Source organism: Phodopus roborovskii, unplaced genomic scaffold (assembly GCF_943737965.1).
Source record: "Phodopus roborovskii unplaced genomic scaffold, PHOROB, whole genome shotgun sequence".
NCBI lineage: Eukaryota > Metazoa > Chordata > Mammalia > Rodentia > Cricetidae > Phodopus > Phodopus roborovskii.
Window position 1 is genome coordinate 18,321,083 of NW_026125052.1, and position 19,199 is coordinate 18,340,281.

Consider the following 19,199-nt stretch of genomic DNA (forward strand, 5'->3'; position numbering starts at 1 on the left):
CATATTGAGGGGTCAGAGAGGTGACAGCAATTAAGAACAATGGCTTCTTCCAGAGGATTCACATTCAATTCCCAACACTTATGGGGCAGCTTACAACTCTACAACTTCAGTCTCAGGGGAGCCAATGCCCTCTTCTGGCCTCCTTGAGCTAGCACACACATGGTAGATAGAAATACATGCAAACAAAGCACTCTTAGAAGTGTAAATAATTTAAGGCATATACTGAACGCAGGAACTCAGATATTTGCATCCTAATGTTCACAGCAGAAGTCACAAGAACCAGAAGGTAGGAACACCCAATTGATCATCCTCAGATGAATGGAGGGAAAATGCACTGAACATTTATTTGCAATGGAAGATTATCCTAAGACAGGCATGAAATCCCAGAACATAATACAGTCTGTCCACACCTCAAAAGCACTATGCTAAGTGAAGTCAGGATGACACTAAAGGACAAATACTGTATGAATTCACTTGTGTATGATACACAGACTGGGCAGATGCACTGTACAATGACTGGACCTAATGTTGTGGAGTTAACACTTAAAAGCTTACAATGGCCAAGCACAATGGCATACATCTATAATCCTGGCACTCTGGAAATAGCAGCAGGAGGATCACAAGTTGGAGCCAGCCTTGAGCTACACAGCAAGACTCTGCCTCAAAATGGAGGCAGATCTTTGTGAGAGTCCAAGACTAGCCTGGTCTACAAGTGAGTTCCAGGACAAGCAGGACTACACAACAAAGCCCATTCTCAAAAAACAACAAACAAGAGGAGGATGAAGAGGAAGAAGGAAGAAGAGTAGGAAGAAGAGGAGGAAAAGAGGAAGAGAAGGAGGAATAAAGGAAGAGGAAAAAGAGAAAGACAAAAAAGGCTTAAAGCAAGTTGTACATTTTATGTTATGCATATTTTACAATAATAAAAGAGTATATCATCACTGTCCTGTCTTTTGTACATCTGGGGAGTGCTTCATACCATAGTAGGTGGCTGGAACATATAGACAGTGCCAACATGGTTCCTGCTCAAGAATTCCATGTATGGGAACTATGTTCACAAACACAGTATGACACGTGTATGGCACAAAACAGGAGCTAACACAGTCATCGGCTAATCTGGTAAAAAAGTGACTGAATGATGCTCTGTTCAAGTCTGTTTGAAGGGTGATCTGCCTTCCACTTCTTCTCATAAAGTGTCTAATCATAAGCACAGCAGGTATCCAATAACTGCTTATTGTGTGAATAATAACTATAAAGAGTTATATCAGCAATCACTGTGCCACGTGCCTTCGCCCACATCACAACTGTACCTATCTCTCCAACAAACACAATTAACAGTTCCCTCTTTAGGACAAGATTACAGATCAGAGGGCTGAGCAGATAAACTTGCCCAAGTCACATGGCCAAAGGAGAAGTCTGGGCCTCAGAAGCCTCCCTGCTGGCCCTCTGGGGACCACAGTAGGCTTTTCTCTGAAGCTCTGTTTTAGCCTCTCTTATATGAAATGAATAATAAATGACAAGAGAGCACTCTGCACTGGTGAAGTGCCAGGGCTCTAGGGCAGCATTGGCGTCAGGAGACAGGCCATGAGCTGAGAAATGACTCATGTGGCTTCTCCTGCCAAAAGAGACTGATGACCCTCACTGGGGACTGTGAGAGGAAGGGCAGAATTCTGACTAAAAAGCAAGCTCTGCAGGACAGCTGGGACCTGGACAGCCTCCCCTTGCAAAGTTTCAGAAACCAGTACACCTTTCCCCCTTTTATAAACCAGAATTCAAAGCTGGAGAGATGGCTCAGAAGCTTTGCTGTTCTTGCAGAGGACCCAAGTTCGATTCCCAACACCCATGTCAGGTTCACAGCCATCAGTAATTCCCCTCCAGAGGGATTCTGACGCCTCTGATCTCCCTTCTAAGAGCATCTGCATTCATATTCACATATCCACACACATGCACAAAATTAAAAATAATGAAAAAAAAAAGTTAAAAACAAAGATTTAAAAACTAGAATCTATCCAATGTGGAACATACCTTTAATCCTAGCACTTAGGGGTAGTGTTAAGTGGCTCTCTTTGAGTTCAAGGCCAAACCTAGTTTATATAGCAAGTTCCAGGCCAATATATAGTAAGACTTTGTCTCAAAGACAGACAGACACACACACACACACACACAGGAAAGAAAGAACATATTTGGATGTGAAAGCTAACGTGGTTGGGGTTAAATAGGTTTGTAGTTTGGCACTGATTATATTGTTTAATTTCTTTTTAGAAAATGTCTCATAACTAAAACCTAGTACAACCAAATATCCTGCTGGTTATTACAGTAAGAAACAAACTATGCACTCACCGGGGACTGCAATTTCAGCCCAGACCTGCAAGGGAGCTGCTATCACAGGCACTGCAAATAAGTGCAGCTCATTTAAAGGGAGGGTTCCGTGAGGTAGCCTAAGGAAGAGGGCTGTGGGGCAGACGGTTCTTACCTTGAGGGACAGCACTGTGCTGGCCAGGTTGGTTCTCTGGATTTCCGGCACATTGGTGGTGAGCATTTCATCTCGGTAGGCACGTTCTGTGTACAGCCTATAACACTTCCCTGGGCCGGTTCTCCCAGCTCTGCCAGCTCTCTGCTTTGCCTGAGCCTAGAGGGTGAGCATATAGAGTGTCAGCTGTAAAACATGTCTTAGCAGCTCTAGCCAGGAAATCTGCTGGGGAGGGGACTGGCAAATGTTTTCTGTTTGCTTTTTATGAAGCAGAGTTAGGGTTTAACAAAGATATTTGCATCTAGACTTTAAGCCCAAGGGCTAGGGAAAGAGAGAAGAAGCTTCAGAAAGAAAGATCCATCACCACCCTGGGGCAGGGTTCTCAAAGTCAGCACTATATTTCCAACACTATAGATGATCTTACCAATTCTCAGTATTTCTACAAGTTTGTTCCAGAGAAGCACATACAAGGCAGGCAAATGGAAGAAATACAGAGACCAGAACAGACAATAAAACACCAGCCCTCACAGTTATGCCCACAACTGGAAGCAAACTAAATATATTATACAGACACCACCAATGACTTTGCAGTCATTTTAAAATTGGCTTTGCAGTGTTTGATGATAAAAATGGTTACAACTTACCAGATGAAAAGTGCAAGTTACAACTAATATGACACTAATTTTATTAATTGTTGGCTTTTTGCTCTGTTTCATTTTTTTCAGACAGGGTCTCATTATGTAGCCCTGGCTGCCTGAAATGAAGAGTGCTGGGATTAACAGTACTAAAGGTGTGTGCAAGCCATCATGCCTGGGGGTTTATGTAGCCCTGGCTGTCCTGGAACTTAATATACAGGCTAGGCTGGCCTGGAACTCACAAAGATCCTCCTGCCTTGGCCTCCCAAGTATTGGGATTATAGGCATGAACTACCTTGTCCAGCCCATGAAGTGTTTGATGAGTATGTATAAATTATTAGGATGAAACGGCTGTAAAAAAAAAAAAAAACACCTTAAAACTTGTCAGCTTATGCATGGTTTCTATTTGTTTGTTTGTTTTTGTTTTGTTTAGGACAGTGCTTCTCTATGAGTAGCCCTGGCTGTCTTGGAACTCTTTCTGTAGGCTGGCCACCTGCCTCTGATTCCTGAAAGCTGGGATTAAAGCGATCTGTCACCAGGTCCTGGCATTTTCCTTTAAATGTGGAGGTAAATACATGAATTTATGTGCACTACATGCATACCGAAACCACCAAAGGCCACAAAGGAGGCACTGCATCTATCTCCTAGAACTGGAGATATAGGAGATCATAAACCACCTCACAGGTGCTGGGAACAGAATCCAAGCTCTCTACGAGAAGAGTAAACACTTTTAACTGCTGAGCCATCTCTCCAGCATTATATAACTTTTATTTTAAGAATTTAATAAATATCCAATGTAAAATATCTAATAGTTAACAATGAACAAAATTAAGCCCTTAAAAAAAAAGGCTGGCCGGGGTGGCGCTCACCTTTAATCTCAGCACTCCAGAGACAGAGGCAGGCAGATATCTGTGATTTCCAGGCCAGCCTGGTCTACAGAGTGAGTTCCAGGACAGCCAGGACTCAACAGAGAAACCTATCATAGAAGAAAGGAAGGAAGGAAGGAAGGAAGGAAGGAAGGAAGGAAGGAAGGAAGGAAGATAAAAGGGCAATGAGCTATACCAATCCAGGCAACACTCACACCATCAAGACTGTGCATAGCATCCCATGATGCCTCTCCACATCAGGAAAGACACATGTAGCCAATTATTTGGTCATCCTAAGAAGCTATACAGAGCACATGTCCTGTACCCAGGCTTTCTAGATAATCCTGCCTCTACTAACTTTGTGATAACAGGCAAGTCCTTTATTCTCTCTGTGCCCTAACCTCCTGGCTGTGAAATGATGACAATACCATCTACTACTCAGGGCTGGTGTGAGAATGTCCTGAGTCAGTGCAGGTAAAAAAAAAAAAAAAAAAAAAAAAAAAAAAAAAAAATCTAGGACAGTGCCTGGTACTTGATAAGCACCCTGTGAGGGTTAGTCATTATTATTAGTTAACTATCAGAATGAAAATAGCTTTGTGGTTTTTACAAACTATAAAAGTTAATGCATGCCTGCTAAAAAAAAGATGAACACAATATTTAAAAGTGTCTCAAGCAAAAAAGTTTTCATCTTCCACCAAACAGAACAATCAGTAACAGCAGCACCCAACAAAATGCCCTAGCAACATCCTGATTCCAGGCTTCTAGTTTGGGGCACAGCCATAAGCTCAGCCCAGAAATGCACATCATGTATTTTTAAACAAAATAGCTCGCTTCCTTCAATATGCCACAGTTACAGGTTTACAACATTAAATATAAATACACACCAGCAGATAATTCCACACAATACTCTATGCCTGGATATACAAAGTATAAACTGCTTTCCCTTCTGGCTGACATAGGAGCCATCCTAGACGGCTCCTTTTTGTTCTTTGAATGTGTATTCAATCACGTCTAACTCTCCAACATGTTCCTAGAAACAGAGCAGTTAGGTTAAAGAGATAAACTTTAAAATTTTACATAAGCTGTCACCAAACTTCCCTCAAAAAAGGTGACCAGGTAAGTCATTTTTTTTTAAATATACTATACTTTAGGACAGAGATTATTTCATAATTATCAGAGAAATAGATAATTATCTCATGAACTACTGTTATCTCAGCTATCTGTTGCTAAATATTTTTAAAATGCCCACTTGCTGGGTGTGGTGGCACATGCCTTTAATCTTAGCACTGGGTTGAGGATGGGAGGGCAGAGGCAGGCAGATGTCTATGGCCTGATCTATACAGCAAGTTCCAGGCCAGCCAAAGCTTACCGAGACCTTGTTTCAAGAAGGAAAAAAACAAAAACAAAAAACAAACAAATTGTGGTATGTGTGTGGTATGTAGTGTGTGTGTGTGTCTATGTGTGTGTGGAGGTGTGGTATGTGGGTGTGGTGTGGTGTGGTGTGGGGTGTGTGTGTGTGTGTTCTTCGGGCTGGTGAGATAGAAAAGCACACACTGCTTTTCTAGGGGACCAGTGTCCCTACATTAGCAGCTCATGACCTTCTGTAACTCCAGCTCCAGGGAATCTGAAACCTTCTTCTGGCCTCCATAGTGCATGCACACATACAAATACTAAAAATACCTAACACATGTAAGACAATCTTTAAAAAAACAAAACAAAAAATTCGGAGTTTATGGGGCAATTTAATTTTGAAATTTCACGCTAAAGATTATAAATACAGGGCCAGGAATATAACTCAATAGTAGAGTGCTTGCCTAATACACATAGGACCTAAATTTAATCCTATAAAATACACACACACAGTGGCTAGCAGACATCACATGAAGCCTTCCTTTATCTCACACTAAGTTAACCTTTGAGGAAAGTAAGGTTCAAAATACAGAACCAAGCTAAGTGTGGTACCATATGCATATAATCCCATAACAGAAGCAAGAGGGGTCCATATCTAAGGCCAGCTTAAGCTACATGGCAAAACCCTGTCTTTTTTATTTTATTTTTTTGGATTTCAAAACAAGGTCTCTCTTGAAACTCACTATGTAGACCAGACTAGTCTAGAACTTACAGAGATCCTGGCAAGGCCCTGTCTTGAAACAAACAGGAAAGGAAAGAAAGGAGGGAGGGACCCACCCAGAACCATAACCAATCCCAGAAAGACCCTCAACATGATTTTGAAAAAAGCATATGATAAAGCCAACCTGAGAAATGGGTGTCACCACAAGCTGGTCGATCCCTGTTTTAGAATTGTAAACTTTCTGTTTCACAAATCCAGGGTCAACTACATAGTAGATGCCATCGATGGTCAGCGATGTCTCTGCAATGTTGGTGGCAATCACGACCTACAGATGAGAAAGACAAAGCTAGAGTGAGCTGAAGATGAAACAGGTCTCAGATGTTCCCGGGATCTGTTATTATCGCCCTCTAGACACTTGACATTAAACCCTGGCTCAGGTCTCCAGTGTTCAGAGGGGAAGAAGCCTTTATCTGAAGTGGGTGGTGCCTCAGAGGTGTAAAGCAGGAAAGAGCTAAGGCTGCTCAGAGCCAAACTCATTTGGTATAAATAGCTGTGTATCTCATTGTCTAGAGCAGTTGATTACTATAATTTTAATTTTCTAGCTCCCTGGGAAAGTACAGATTTCCTAGCATCACACGTGCCATTGCAAAATGAGATTTTTCCTTTCTCTCACAGGGACATCTGGACTACGAATGGGCTGTTCATATATGTGGAACAAGAGGAGGATTGCATCTTTTCTCCTCATCATAAAATGAACCACGAGGCGACAGAGGAATTTCAGAGTATGTGTGCAGCAGTATCTGATCTAGAAGATTATGACTCTCAGCTTGGCTTTCTACCCAGAGGTTCAGCTCATAAAACACAATTGCTTAGAAAAATCGTTGCTAGGAGGCTCTGAAATGTCTCACATCATACCAGCATCTTTCTGGCCCTGGAAGGCATTTATTTACCTGCCACACAGCCAAAGGCCCTGCTTAGAAACAATCCAATCTTGGAGCTGCACAGATGGCTCAGTGGTTAAGACCACTGGCTGCTCTTCCACGGAACCTGAGTTCAATTCCCAGCAACCACAAACTGGCTCATATCTGTATGTAACACCAATTCTAGGCCTTCCATCACCCTTACACAAACACACACGCAGGCAAAACACCAATGAAAGAAACAATCCAACCAACAGGAACAGGACAGAGGAAGATCTCGCCACCTGCCCCTCCCAAACCTGCTCCCATGTTAGATCTGTGTTCCACCCAGCTATGCAAGTTAGAAGCATGGGAGTTACTTTTCCCTCACCCTTCACCCCTTCTACCTCCTGACGCCATTGCCTGTCCTATCTATCTCCACTGCTAAGACTACACTGAGAGAAACGCACATCCCAGTAAACTGGTAAACAAATGTTCACAGAAGAAGCACTCATGGTACATCCCAAAGTGGAAATAGCCTAATGTCTATCATGAACAATATACAAAATATAATTCATGCAGGGTCTAGCAGGATGGCACAGTGGATAGACACTTGCCTCCAAGCCTGGTGACTTGGTGGAAGGATAGAATTGATTCCTGAAAATTGTCCTCTGACCTGAACACGTGTCATGACGTGAACATGCCACCATGTCCAGCTGTAAAATTGATTACTTTAATTAAAAAATGATGGATTAAGGCAGAGGGATAGCTCAGCTGGTAAAGTCCTTGTCTCAAAATCTGAAGATCCGAGTTTAATACCCACAACCCACATAAAAATGCTAGGCATGATGGCACGTGCTTGTAATTCCATCACTGGAGAGGCTGGACACCCCTCATGACTTCAGGGTATGCAGAACAACCTCATTTTAGCCCCGTGTTACCTTTCTGCTGCCAGGAGGAGCTGGGTCAAAGATTCGGGTCTGCATCTCACTGGGCAGGGCAGAGTATACTGGCAGGATGATTAACTCTGGGACGTCAGGTCCCAGGGATTTCATTCTTTCATACAGGATCTCACAAGCAGTATCGATTTCTTCCTGACCAGTCAAGAAAACCAAGATATCACCTATGAAGAGAATGAGGCATTGCTTACTCTGTCTCTGTGGGGTCAGGGGTGTTTTGTTTTTTCTTTTGTGGTATGGCAGGTAGAATTTAGAGTCTTGTGCATGTCCACACTGAGCCACATCTCCAGCTCTCTTTTCACTTTTGAAAAGTTTTGAGACAAGGTCTCACTCAGTTGTCCAGGCATACCTTGAACTTGAGATCCATCTGCCTAGCAAGCTAGCTGGGATTACAAGCCTACAAGCAGGCTTGGATCTGTTTTATTCTGAAATAGAGTCAATCATGTTCCAGGCTGGTCCTAAACTTCTAGCTCAAGCAATCCTCCTGCTTTAGCCTCTGGGTAGCTGGAACCACAGGTACAAACCACCAGATTCTGCTTTTGTGTAAAAGGCTACAGCAACACTAACAGCATTACTATATACAAATGGAAAATACACATTCACACTATGAACTAAAAAAACTAAAGGGTATAAAGAGAAACCATGTCTTTAAAAAAAGAGAGAGAAAAAGAAAAATCACAAAATAAACCAAGAGGTTATCATCCATCTGCATTTAACAAAGTGCATTTAAACCTTAAACCAATTTTTAACATCTCCACCATCATTCCAAATATGCATGCCTGAGACTTTCAAAGAGAACAATATTTAAATTGTGTTTTTCATAAGACTAGCCAAAAAAATACACTCAGTAGGATTTTGGCCTCAGACAAAAGCCTTGTACTGCCCTCACCTGGCGGCTCTGTTAAATGGATCTGCATGACGGTGATCAGGCTGGCGTCCAGATAGTCTGTCTCGGGCTCCTTTGTGTACAGTATCTCCACCGGGTAGGTTCGGCCAGGGATGGTGAAGATGGGCGCTTCATAGAAGTACTGAGAAAACTTCACCGCATCCAAGGTGGCTGAGGTGACAATCAGTTTCATGTCTTGTCGTTTCTGAACTGTCTAAAGGGAAGTGTAGGGTGGCTTACTAAAAAAGACTATGCAAAACGCCACAGGGCACTCAAATTCTATTCCCAGAAAGTAGTGTTTGCCTACTCACCTTTTTCAACAATCCAAAGAGCACATCTGTATGAATGGTCCTCTCATGGGCCTCGTCCAACATGATGATGGCATACTGAGTGAGGTCAGGGTCAATCAGGCACTCCCTCAGCAGCATGCCGTCTGTCATATACTTGATGACTGTTTCTGGGCTGGTGCAATCCTCAAATCGAATGGTATAGCCCACCTACAGCAGGACAGAAGAAAACCTAAGACATGGGTCCCTTTATGAAGTCATCAGATTGGCCCTCATACTTCTAGTAGAGAGGAAATTAACCAAGATCACAGTGGTTTCCTCTAGTAAAGTCTGCCCTGCCCTGGACTTGACCCTGAAAACCTGGAGGGGTGGGGGCTAGAGAGATGGCTCAGTGGTTAAGAACATTGACTGCTCTTCCACAGGTCCTGAGTTCAATTCCCAGCACTCACATAGCGGCTCACAGTCATCTGTAGTGAGATCTGATGCCTACTCCTAGCAAAAAAGTATGCATGCAGATAGAACTCATATACAGAAAATAAATAAATAAATCTTAAAAAAAAAAAACTTTAAAAAAAGAAAACCTCTCTCCTTTGAGAGAAATCTAAAAAGGTTGTAATATTCTCGTTTTATAGATAAGGTATCTGGGCATTGTTATTTTTCCTCTGGAATTCAGCAGCTTCTCCAGCCACTTACCTCTTGACCAAGACAACAACCAAACTCCTCTGATACTCTTTTGGCGACCGACATGGCTGCCACTCTTCTGGGCTGGGTACACCCAATCTTGCCCCTCGAGGTGTAGCCTGCCTCTGCCAGGTACTGGGTGATCTGTGTTGTCTTCCCAGATCCTGTCTCTCCAATTACAATTAGGATCTGATTGTCATGCACAGCCTGAAAGAACACAATATAAACAGTTATTAAAATTTGCCATAGGGCTGGAGAGATGGCTGCTCTTGTGAAGGATCGGAAGGAGCAGCCACATGGCACCTCAGGAGTCCCAGTGTCCTCTTCTGACCTCTGCAGGCAACAGGCATGTACATGGTGCACAGACATACAGGCAGGCAAAACACCAAGCAGTAAGGAGGAATTTTGTGAGTTTGAGGCCAACCTAGGCTACCCAGTAGGTTTGAGGTCAGTCTGGGATATGGTATGAGACAATGTCTCAAACAAGCAAAAGGAAAGGCTGGGGAGGGGTGGTGGATATAGACTGTTTAGCAGCTTGATCCCTAGTACTATGTGGTGGTACATGGCCATAGTTCCAGAACTAAGGCAGGAATATCAGTAGTTCAAGGTCATCCTCAGAAAGCTTGAGGCCAGATGGAAAATACAAGAGACCTCATCTTTAAAAAATATTTTTTAACTGGGCGGTGGTGGTGCATGCCTTTAATCCCAGCACTTGGGAGGCAGAGGCAGGTGGATCTCTGTGAGTTCGAGACCAGTCTGGTTTACAAGAGCTAGTTCCAGGACAGGCTCCAAAAAAAATTTTTAAAGGCAGGTCTGGTGGTTCACACCTGTCATCGCAGTACTGGGAAAGCTGAAGTAAGAGGATGGACTGTCATTGGTTTGAGGCTAGCCTGGGATAGAGTGGGTTTCTGGTCAGTCTGCGATAGCTAGAATGAAGCCACACCTAAAAAAAATAAAATAAGGAGCCTGTGAGATGGCTTGGTGGATTAAGGTTCTTTGACAAAAGCTTGAGTTTGAACCCAAGTAAAGGTAGGAGAAATCCAACCCACAAAATGTCCCCTAACCCCCATGCATGCCTTGAGGCATGTGCCTGGCCCCTTCATCATGCATTCACATACATAAGAGCACACACACAGAAATAGTGAGGAGTCTGGGGTCACAGCTTAGCAGAAGAGAGCTCGATTGGATTCGAGCTCTAGCACCCCAACACACAGCCCACTTAGAAAACACTACACCCCATCCTACCTGCACCAGCTGTTCCTTCAGTTTGTAGATGGGCAGGCTCTCCCTCTGCTCAAGGATTGACATCTGGGTCTTCTTCCCATAAGAAGCTTTGTTGCCCCCAAAAGCATGCTTCTTCCACTCTGGAATGTCGTTGGGCATCATCCCAATCCCCCTCATGTTGGCAGCGATCTGCCTGCCCTCCGCTGGAAAGGAAAACAAACTGAGTGCTGGCCTCAAGTTACTGCTATATGCCATTCTTCCCAAGTATTAGCTCAGGGCCTTCTAATGTACCCCAAAGCTGTGCAGCCATCACCACCTAACTTTACAACATTTTCAGCACTCCCAAGGAATCCCCTTCCTCCTTCCCATGACACCAATAGACTTCTCTCTCAGGCTGGCATTCATACAGTACATGGTGTCTTGAGGGCTTTCATCTGCTTTAATGTTTTTAAGGTTAACCCCAAATTTGTTGCTTGAATTGGGAGCAAAATGAGCAGAATAAACAGATTTTGGGTATTCTCTCAAAAAATGCAAAAGGGTTACAAATTTGATGACAAAAACATCCATAAAAATATACTTCAGTCTCAGAGACAGGAGAGACTGCTCAGTGTGCTCTCCAGACAAGCTGCAACACCTCTAGCTCTGTGGGTACAGACCCACACACAGACACATAACTTAATAAATCTTTAAACACATAAATATGTAAGTTTGAGATGGCCACATAGTAAGACTCCCCCCACCCCAAAACACACACACACACACACACAAACAAACACACACACACCAGACACCTAAAACCATCTACAAAGCCCTAGCTTACCAATCTTGCTTCATCCTTTGCCACCCAAAACACAATATTCCATCCACACAGACTTCCTAAGGATCTAATGCAAAGCCTCCACATACTCTATAAAACCCTATAAAAGATTAGGTTCTAGCCAGTCACGGCAGCTCAAACCTGCAATCCCAGTACAAAGGAGGCTAAAACAGGAGTATTGCTACAAGTTTTAGGGCTAGCCTGAGTTACACGGTAAATTTAAAGCCAGCCAGAAGTACATAATGAAACTAGTCTTTTTTAAAAAAAAAAAAAAAAGGCCAGGCAGTGGTGGTGAACCCCTTCGATCCCAGCACTCAGCAGGCAGAGGTAAGTGGATCTCTGTGAGTTGGAGGCCAGCCTGGTCTACAGAGCAAGATCCAGGACAGGCTCCAAAACTACACAGAGGAAACCCTGTCTCAAAAAACAAACAAAAAAATCAGGACTGGAGAAATAGCCCTGATTAAGAGCACTGACTGCTATTACAGAAGACCCATATGGTTGGTGATTCACAATCATTTGTAACTCTCGTCTCAGGGGATCCAAAGCCCTCTTCTGACCTCCATGGACGACAGGAACACACACAGAGAGATAACATTCAGGCACAACACCCCTACACATTTAAAAAACAAAAGACAAAAGTGTTGGAAGGATGGAACGCAACACAACTTCAGCTCCTAGCACCCATATTAGATGGCTTACAACTGCAGGTAAGGAGATCTGTGTTGCCCCCTTCCGGCCTCCAAGGGCACCTATAAGCACATGGCGTTTATATATCCATTCAAATACACACATATACATAAAAGACTGTATCTTTTTGTTCTTTGATGTTGTTTTTGAGATTGGATCTAATACAGCCCAGACTGTCCCAATGTAGCTGAACTTGGCCTTGAACTCTTTTTTCACCCCCAATACAGGGTTTCTGAGTGGCTCCGGCTATCCTGGAACTGTAGACCAGGCTGGCTTCAAACTCAAATCAGCCTGCCTCTGCCTCCCAAGTGCTGGGATTAAAGGTGTGTGCCACCACCACTGGCTAAAACTAATTAAAAAAAAAAAATCTATGAATAGGCTCCAACGTAAAAGAGAAACTGAGACTACATTTTTACTTTGTGTCTGCAGTATCAACACTGTTTTATATATACACAAAGTCTCAGATTTATTTTTTTAAAAAGGTCCACACTTCTGAGCCTTACCATCAGGCAGCGGATCAACCCAGTGTTTGTTGAGTCCCATGGGTATAGAATCCATCTCGGCTTCCCTCTGGGCCTGCTTCAGTTCCCGCCTTTCCTTAGCCAAGGCACTCTGCATCATGGCTGCTTGGGAGAGTGAACCATCTGGGTTCTAAAACAGCAAAGGAAAAAGCAACATGCACTGAGTATCTAGGAAAAGGTAGAAGTTGGCTTGATGCAGTGCTGTTCACCATTAATCCCAGCACTTGGGAAATAGAGGAAGGTAGATCTCTGAGTTTGAGACCAGCTTGGTTACACAGTGAGTTTCAGACCAGCCAAGGCAACAAGATTGAGACTCTGCCTAAAAATACAGAAAAGGGCTAATGGGAGATGTCATTCTGCAAATATGTTTCTCTTATTGGCTAATGAAGAAAGCACTGTTGGCCAATAGGAAAGCAAGATAGGTGGGACTAGGAGACAAGGAAGATTCAGGAATAGGTAGTGGGAGATTCAAAATATAGGACCGAAAGAGCAGAACTCTGGACCCTCCTCTCTGGTAATATAAGACCAGGTGGAAACACTTAGATTGATAGAAATGGGTTAATATTTAAGACAGAGCTAGCCAATAAGAAACACTGGTAACAGGCCAACAGCTTTATATTTAATACAGTGTCTCTATGTGTTATTTAGGGCTGACAGTGAGGGACAGTGTTACTTTTAAATGCATAAAGGACAGAGGAAAAGGCAGGAGCAAGTATTGTATAGACTGCTGTGATCCTAGAACTCCAGAGGCTGAGAAGGAGGATTCCTAGGAGTTTAAGGGCATCCTTGGCTACATAACTAGTACCAAGCTAGCCAGGGTTATGCAGTGAGACCTTGACACAAAAACAAAAGAAAATTAAAACAAGCAAAACAGAGGAAAAAAAAAAAAAAAAAAGAATACTGGAGAGCTGCCTCAGTGAGAAAAGTACATGCCCCACAAGTGCGAGGGCCTGAGTTCAGCCCCCCGGAGCCCACACAAAGCCAGGAAGTGCAGTGTACATCTTTGTGGTGAACAAGGTGGAAGATGAGGGAGGACTGCGGCTTCAAGTTGTCATCTAACTTCCATATGTGAACTGTGACACAGCCACGTGCCTATACTATACACATAAATGTTCATACATGCAGACACAGACTGGTGGGTGGAGGGAAAGGAATGAAAATAATTCTGTATAACCCCAAGAACTAAAATTCAGACCAGTATGAGTGCCTCAGACAGAATTAATGGTCTGATTTAGCACATGCTTACGTACAAGTTAGTGAATTTCCCATCATTAACAATGCAAGCAGTTACGAGACCGCATGAGAACACTGAAGGACTGTCTACAGTGGACTATAGCTGGATGTGGTGGCTGACACCTGCTATTCGCTACCGTACACTCTGGAGGCAGAGGCAGGTAGAGATCTGAGAGTTCAGGCCAACCAGGGCTTCATGGTAAGACTTTTTCTCAAAGAACAAACAAACCAACCACCATTGTGAGCATTATATGGGCTTGTTGAGCTGGCAGATCTTCAAGATAATCCTTTCCACACCAAAATTTTTGAGGATTCTGGTTTGCATTCCTGCAGTTTTTCCCTGCAGGGCCCCAAAGATACAAGCCCTAAGTCCTCAACAAAGCAATAATGGCAGAGCAAGCAAGTCTATTTATCTCTGCTTTCTCTCAAAACACAGTAATGTACGCAGACAAAGGATAAACAGGCAAAGCAACAGAGCTGAATCCCTCTGCATTTACAAGACCCTGGTTACCAGTAGGGCAGCCTGGATCCTGCTGACACGGCTGATGTTATCACTTCAAGAGAATAAGCTAGTGGAGATTCCCAGGTAAAGCCTATTCTTCCCACCTTAACAATCTTGATGGGGCTCATGTCCATGCTCTGCTTCGTGTGCCCTCTCAGGAATGGAGGCTCCTCCTCAACCAGCTCAATTTCAAGATCTTCATCTAAAAACCCAACAAAAAGAATTAGCCATAAACAAGACAAAAATGACCAGTCATTTTCATTAAAACAATTCAGGGCTGGGGAGACAGCTCAGCTGCTAAGAGCACTGGTTGCTCTTCTAGAGAACCTGGGTTCAATTTCCAGCACCCACATGGCAGCTCCCAACTGTCTGTAACTCAGTGGTCTGAAACCCTCACACAGACATGCATGCAGGCAAAACACTGGTGCACACAAAAAAACAAAACAACCACCAAACAATTTCAAGCTGACAAGATGGCTCTGTAGGTACCTGAGTTCAATCTCTGGAACCCACATGGTGGAAGGAGAGAATCAAGTACTGCAAGCTGTACTCTGAAAGTTGTGAGCTTGTGTACGGACAGACAGACACATGCATAAAGAAACACATTCATACACATAAATGGCTTCCCAGACTGGCAGGATGCACTGATGTGTAAAGTCACATGATATTTCTGAGTTTGGTCCCCAGGACACAACGATAAAAGGACAAACCAACTATGACAAGATGTTTTGTCTTCCATATATGGGCCATGTGCACATGTGCATACAAACAAATACATTTACACATACACACAAAACAAATAAAACTTAAAAAGAAATAGCTTCCCAGGTCAAAAGGTATCAGTACAAGTGAAATTCTACCACAGGTGGCTGCTCTCCTTCCAGGCCCCTCAGCCATTTCTAGGGCATTTCTACTCCAGTCCAAGAACTGATTAGAACTACTGTCTAAAGAAGCCAAGCCTGTGGGAGAATACCATCCTGATATTCTAGATGGCATTAGGATATCTGCCACCCAACTTCATATGAAACATTTTTTTTTTCCCCTTAGTGACACAGTCTCACCATTTAGCCCAGGCTAACCTCAAACTTGTAATAGTCCCGGCCTCAACCTTGAGTGCTGAGGTGACAACTGTGACCACCACGTCTAGCTTTTCTACATGTTGAAAACTATAAAGTCTTATACACATGTACTAACAGACAAATTTAGGAACTTCATAATATTCTTACTCATAAAGATGAAAATTTAAAAAGAAACAAAAAACAAAGAAAAATAAGAAAAAAAAAGATGAAAAGAGCTGTAGCTCAGTGATAGAGCACCTGCTAGTATGCAAGGCCAAATCAATTCCTAGCACCACCAATAAAAAAACAGTATATACAGATTAAGAGCCATGCCTGTAAATGAAGTAATGGTTCAGCAGTTAAGAGCACTGACTGCTCTTCCAGAGGACCCGAGTTCAATTCCCAGCACTCACATGGTGGCTCACAACTGTCTGTAACTCCAAGATCTAACACGCTCACATAGACATGCATGCTGGCAAAAGGCCAATGCATATAATAATAATAATAATAATAATAATAATAATAACAACAACAACAACAACTAACAACACACAATCCCAGAAACTATGTGTGTATATATATATTATATATACATATAATATATATACATATAACATATACATATACATACATATATATATATTTGTAGGAAAGTTAGGTATTATAGCACATGCCTTTAATCCCAGCACTCAGGAGGCAGAGGCAGGTGGATCTCTGAGTTTGAGGCCAGCCTGGTCAACAAGGCAAGTTCCAGCATCCTGGGCTACACAGTGAAACCTTGTTTCAAAAAAAAACAAAACACACATACACAGAGTCCAGTCTAGGTCTGCACACACAGAGTCCAGTCTAGGTCTGCACACACAGAGTCCAGTCTAGGTCTGCAGAGGTGGCTCAGCAGCTAAAAGCACTGGCTGCTCTTATAGAAGTTCTGAGTTCAATTGCAAGCAACCACATGGTGCCTCACAACCATCTATAGTGGGATCTGATGTCCTCTTGTGGTGTGCAGACATACATGTAGATAGAGCACTCATATACATAAAATAGACAACTAAGTCTTAAAAAAAAAGGGGGGGGGTCCGTCTAGCTCAGACTACATAATGAGATCCCATGCAAAAAGAAAGATGAATGAATAACAAATTTACATGCAAACTATTCCAAGGCAATGAACCAAATAAAATGTAACTCTAAGTGTCAACCTAAATAAACACTAAGGGACTGCATAGTGGCTGAGCATTTAAGAGCACTGTTTCTCTTGTAGAGAAATACATATGCAGGTTTGAGTCCAGCATCCACATGGCAGTTCAAAACACTGTAATTCCAGTTCCAAGGAATCTGATTTTTAGCCCTCTGCTGGCCTCCTCAAGCACTGCAGCTTTAATCTCAGCAGTGGCAGGTGAGTTTTGTGAGTTCAAGGCCACCTGGTCTACCTATTAAGTCCTAGGACAGGCCAGAGCAACATAAGAGAGACCCTGCATCAAAAAAAAAAAAAAAAAAAAAAAAAAAAAAATATTTATGTATATGTGTGTGTATGTATGTATGTATGTATGTATGTATGTATACACACACACACACCAAATTTTAAAAAAAAAAATCTCAAAAAATATTTTTAGAAAATGGTACTGGACCCAAGAAAAGTAAATGAATTTAACAGGTACACTATTTAAACAAGTACTTCTGTCTATCCAGAGGTGAATGGTGACCTCAGGGAACAAATGACGACTATCCACTCAGTTAAACTATAAACAGTCCACTCTAGTGACACAATCTGCCAATCACCCTCCCAACCCCTCATCCAGCTAATTCAAGTGGCAGACTACCTTCTTCATCATCCACCTTAGGGAGAATGCCGGTCTCTTCATCGAAGTCTGGAAATTCTTCTTTGGAAAGAACATTGGCAGCAATCATCTAGCAAAGGACAGAAGGCAGCACTTTTAACTAAGGATAGGAGCAAGGCTCTTTCTCATTGTTAACTCCAGAGATTTCACACAAGGAAACTAAACTGTCTTCTCCTGGAACCCAGCACACAGACAGCATGGTGCCGAAGGCATGGGCTCAGGGGTACTGTCCCCAGGAAGGGTTACCAGGCCTTCCCTATTCGCCACAGCAGCTGGCACACACTGATCATGTGGCATGTAGCCCTACAGTTACTTATTTAATACTGTCTCTGCCGTACTGAACAACGAGTTCCCTAAGGACAGAACTATGAAATACTGCCATTGCGGCCCTAATGTTACACGGAGCTTGACACACGGTCATTCTAATGCTTACTAAAGAATGCAGAAAATAACAATGAAGTCAAAACTACAATTACCACAATCAAGGCACTCACTAAGTTTCAACTCTGTTCACTCTGCTAATAATCCTACCCTGTCACCACAGATCCTGGTGGACAGATTAAGGGCACTGAGGCACACTAGGTACAGTAACTTGGCTCACACAATTAGTAAGTGAACAGAAGCCACCATGGGCTGCCGTGTCTAGGCCCACACCCCTAACTGCCAAGCTACAAGTTGAATGCCTCTGAGACCCCCCCCCCCACCTGTTTGATCTCCCACTTCTCTGGGTCAGAGATCCGGGTGAGCCGCTTGCGCTCCAGTGAGTCATCTTCTACTTCAGGTGCACTGACGAGGGACAGGTGAGTGGGTCTGTCAGGGTTCCGCATTGATGTCTCTTCATTGGTCTCCCCGACAAGATTTCGACGTCGATTTGGGTTTAGATCCTCTCCTGTTTCTTGATCCACATCCTAGATCACAATAACAAGGGTGCTGTCCCATGCTATCTTCTGACACACCCCGGGCCCTCAGCTGTGGGAACAGACTGGACATATCACCCACCTTCATGCTCAGGCTGGTCTTGGTCCCAGTGAAGGACAGTACTTTAACCTTCACCCTCTGGCCTTTGCTCACAACATCAGCCACATTGGCCACTCGGCCTTCCCGTCGGAGCTCAGAGATGTGCACCAGGCCTTCCCATCGCTTCCTGAGAGAAAGTCAGACACTTCTGGAATATGCCTAAACATACCTTTCCCCTACCTCTACTCCTACGGGAACTACAAGTCTTCACAGGCCTGAAACCTTTGCCCTAGGAGGCAAGGCAGGATGACCATGAAATGCAGTCCTGTTTGGGATATATAAGAAGTCTGAGGCTACATACACTGCCTACCATGGTGAGACTTTGTCTCAAAAAGATAAGGAAGATGGCCCAGTTGGTTAAGTGCATGCTGCACAAGCATAAGGACCTGAGTCTGGATCCCCAGCATCCACATAAAAAGAAAAAAGAAAAAAAAAGCCATTGGGGCATGCAGGTGGGCAGATGGTACACAACTACATGCAGGCACACTCATACACATAAAACAAACAAATACATCTTTAAAAAAAATCCAGACCGGTACCATAGTATATGCCTT

At 43.2% G+C, this 19,199-nt stretch overlaps 1 protein-coding gene across 1 annotated transcript in view; it reads right to left on the reverse strand.

Annotated features, from left to right (window-relative positions):
- Dhx8 (DEAH-box helicase 8) overlaps positions 1-19,199 on the reverse strand; it is a 37,138-nt gene that overhangs the window by 6,972 nt on the left and 10,967 nt on the right. Inside the window, exons 7-18 of the mRNA XM_051178506.1 lie at positions 18,628-18,772; positions 18,333-18,536; positions 17,611-17,698; positions 14,840-14,937; positions 12,983-13,130; positions 10,997-11,178; positions 9,764-9,958; positions 9,095-9,280; positions 8,787-8,997; positions 7,880-8,061; positions 6,224-6,364; positions 2,471-2,626 (exon numbers count right to left, since the gene is read on the reverse strand). Of these exons, the coding sequence (XP_051034463.1) occupies positions 2,471-2,626; positions 6,224-6,364; positions 7,880-8,061; positions 8,787-8,997; positions 9,095-9,280; positions 9,764-9,958; positions 10,997-11,178; positions 12,983-13,130; positions 14,840-14,937; positions 17,611-17,698; positions 18,333-18,536; positions 18,628-18,772 (1,936 nt within the window). The remainder of the gene's footprint in view (positions 1-2,470; positions 2,627-6,223; positions 6,365-7,879; positions 8,062-8,786; positions 8,998-9,094; positions 9,281-9,763; positions 9,959-10,996; positions 11,179-12,982; positions 13,131-14,839; positions 14,938-17,610; positions 17,699-18,332; positions 18,537-18,627; positions 18,773-19,199) is intronic.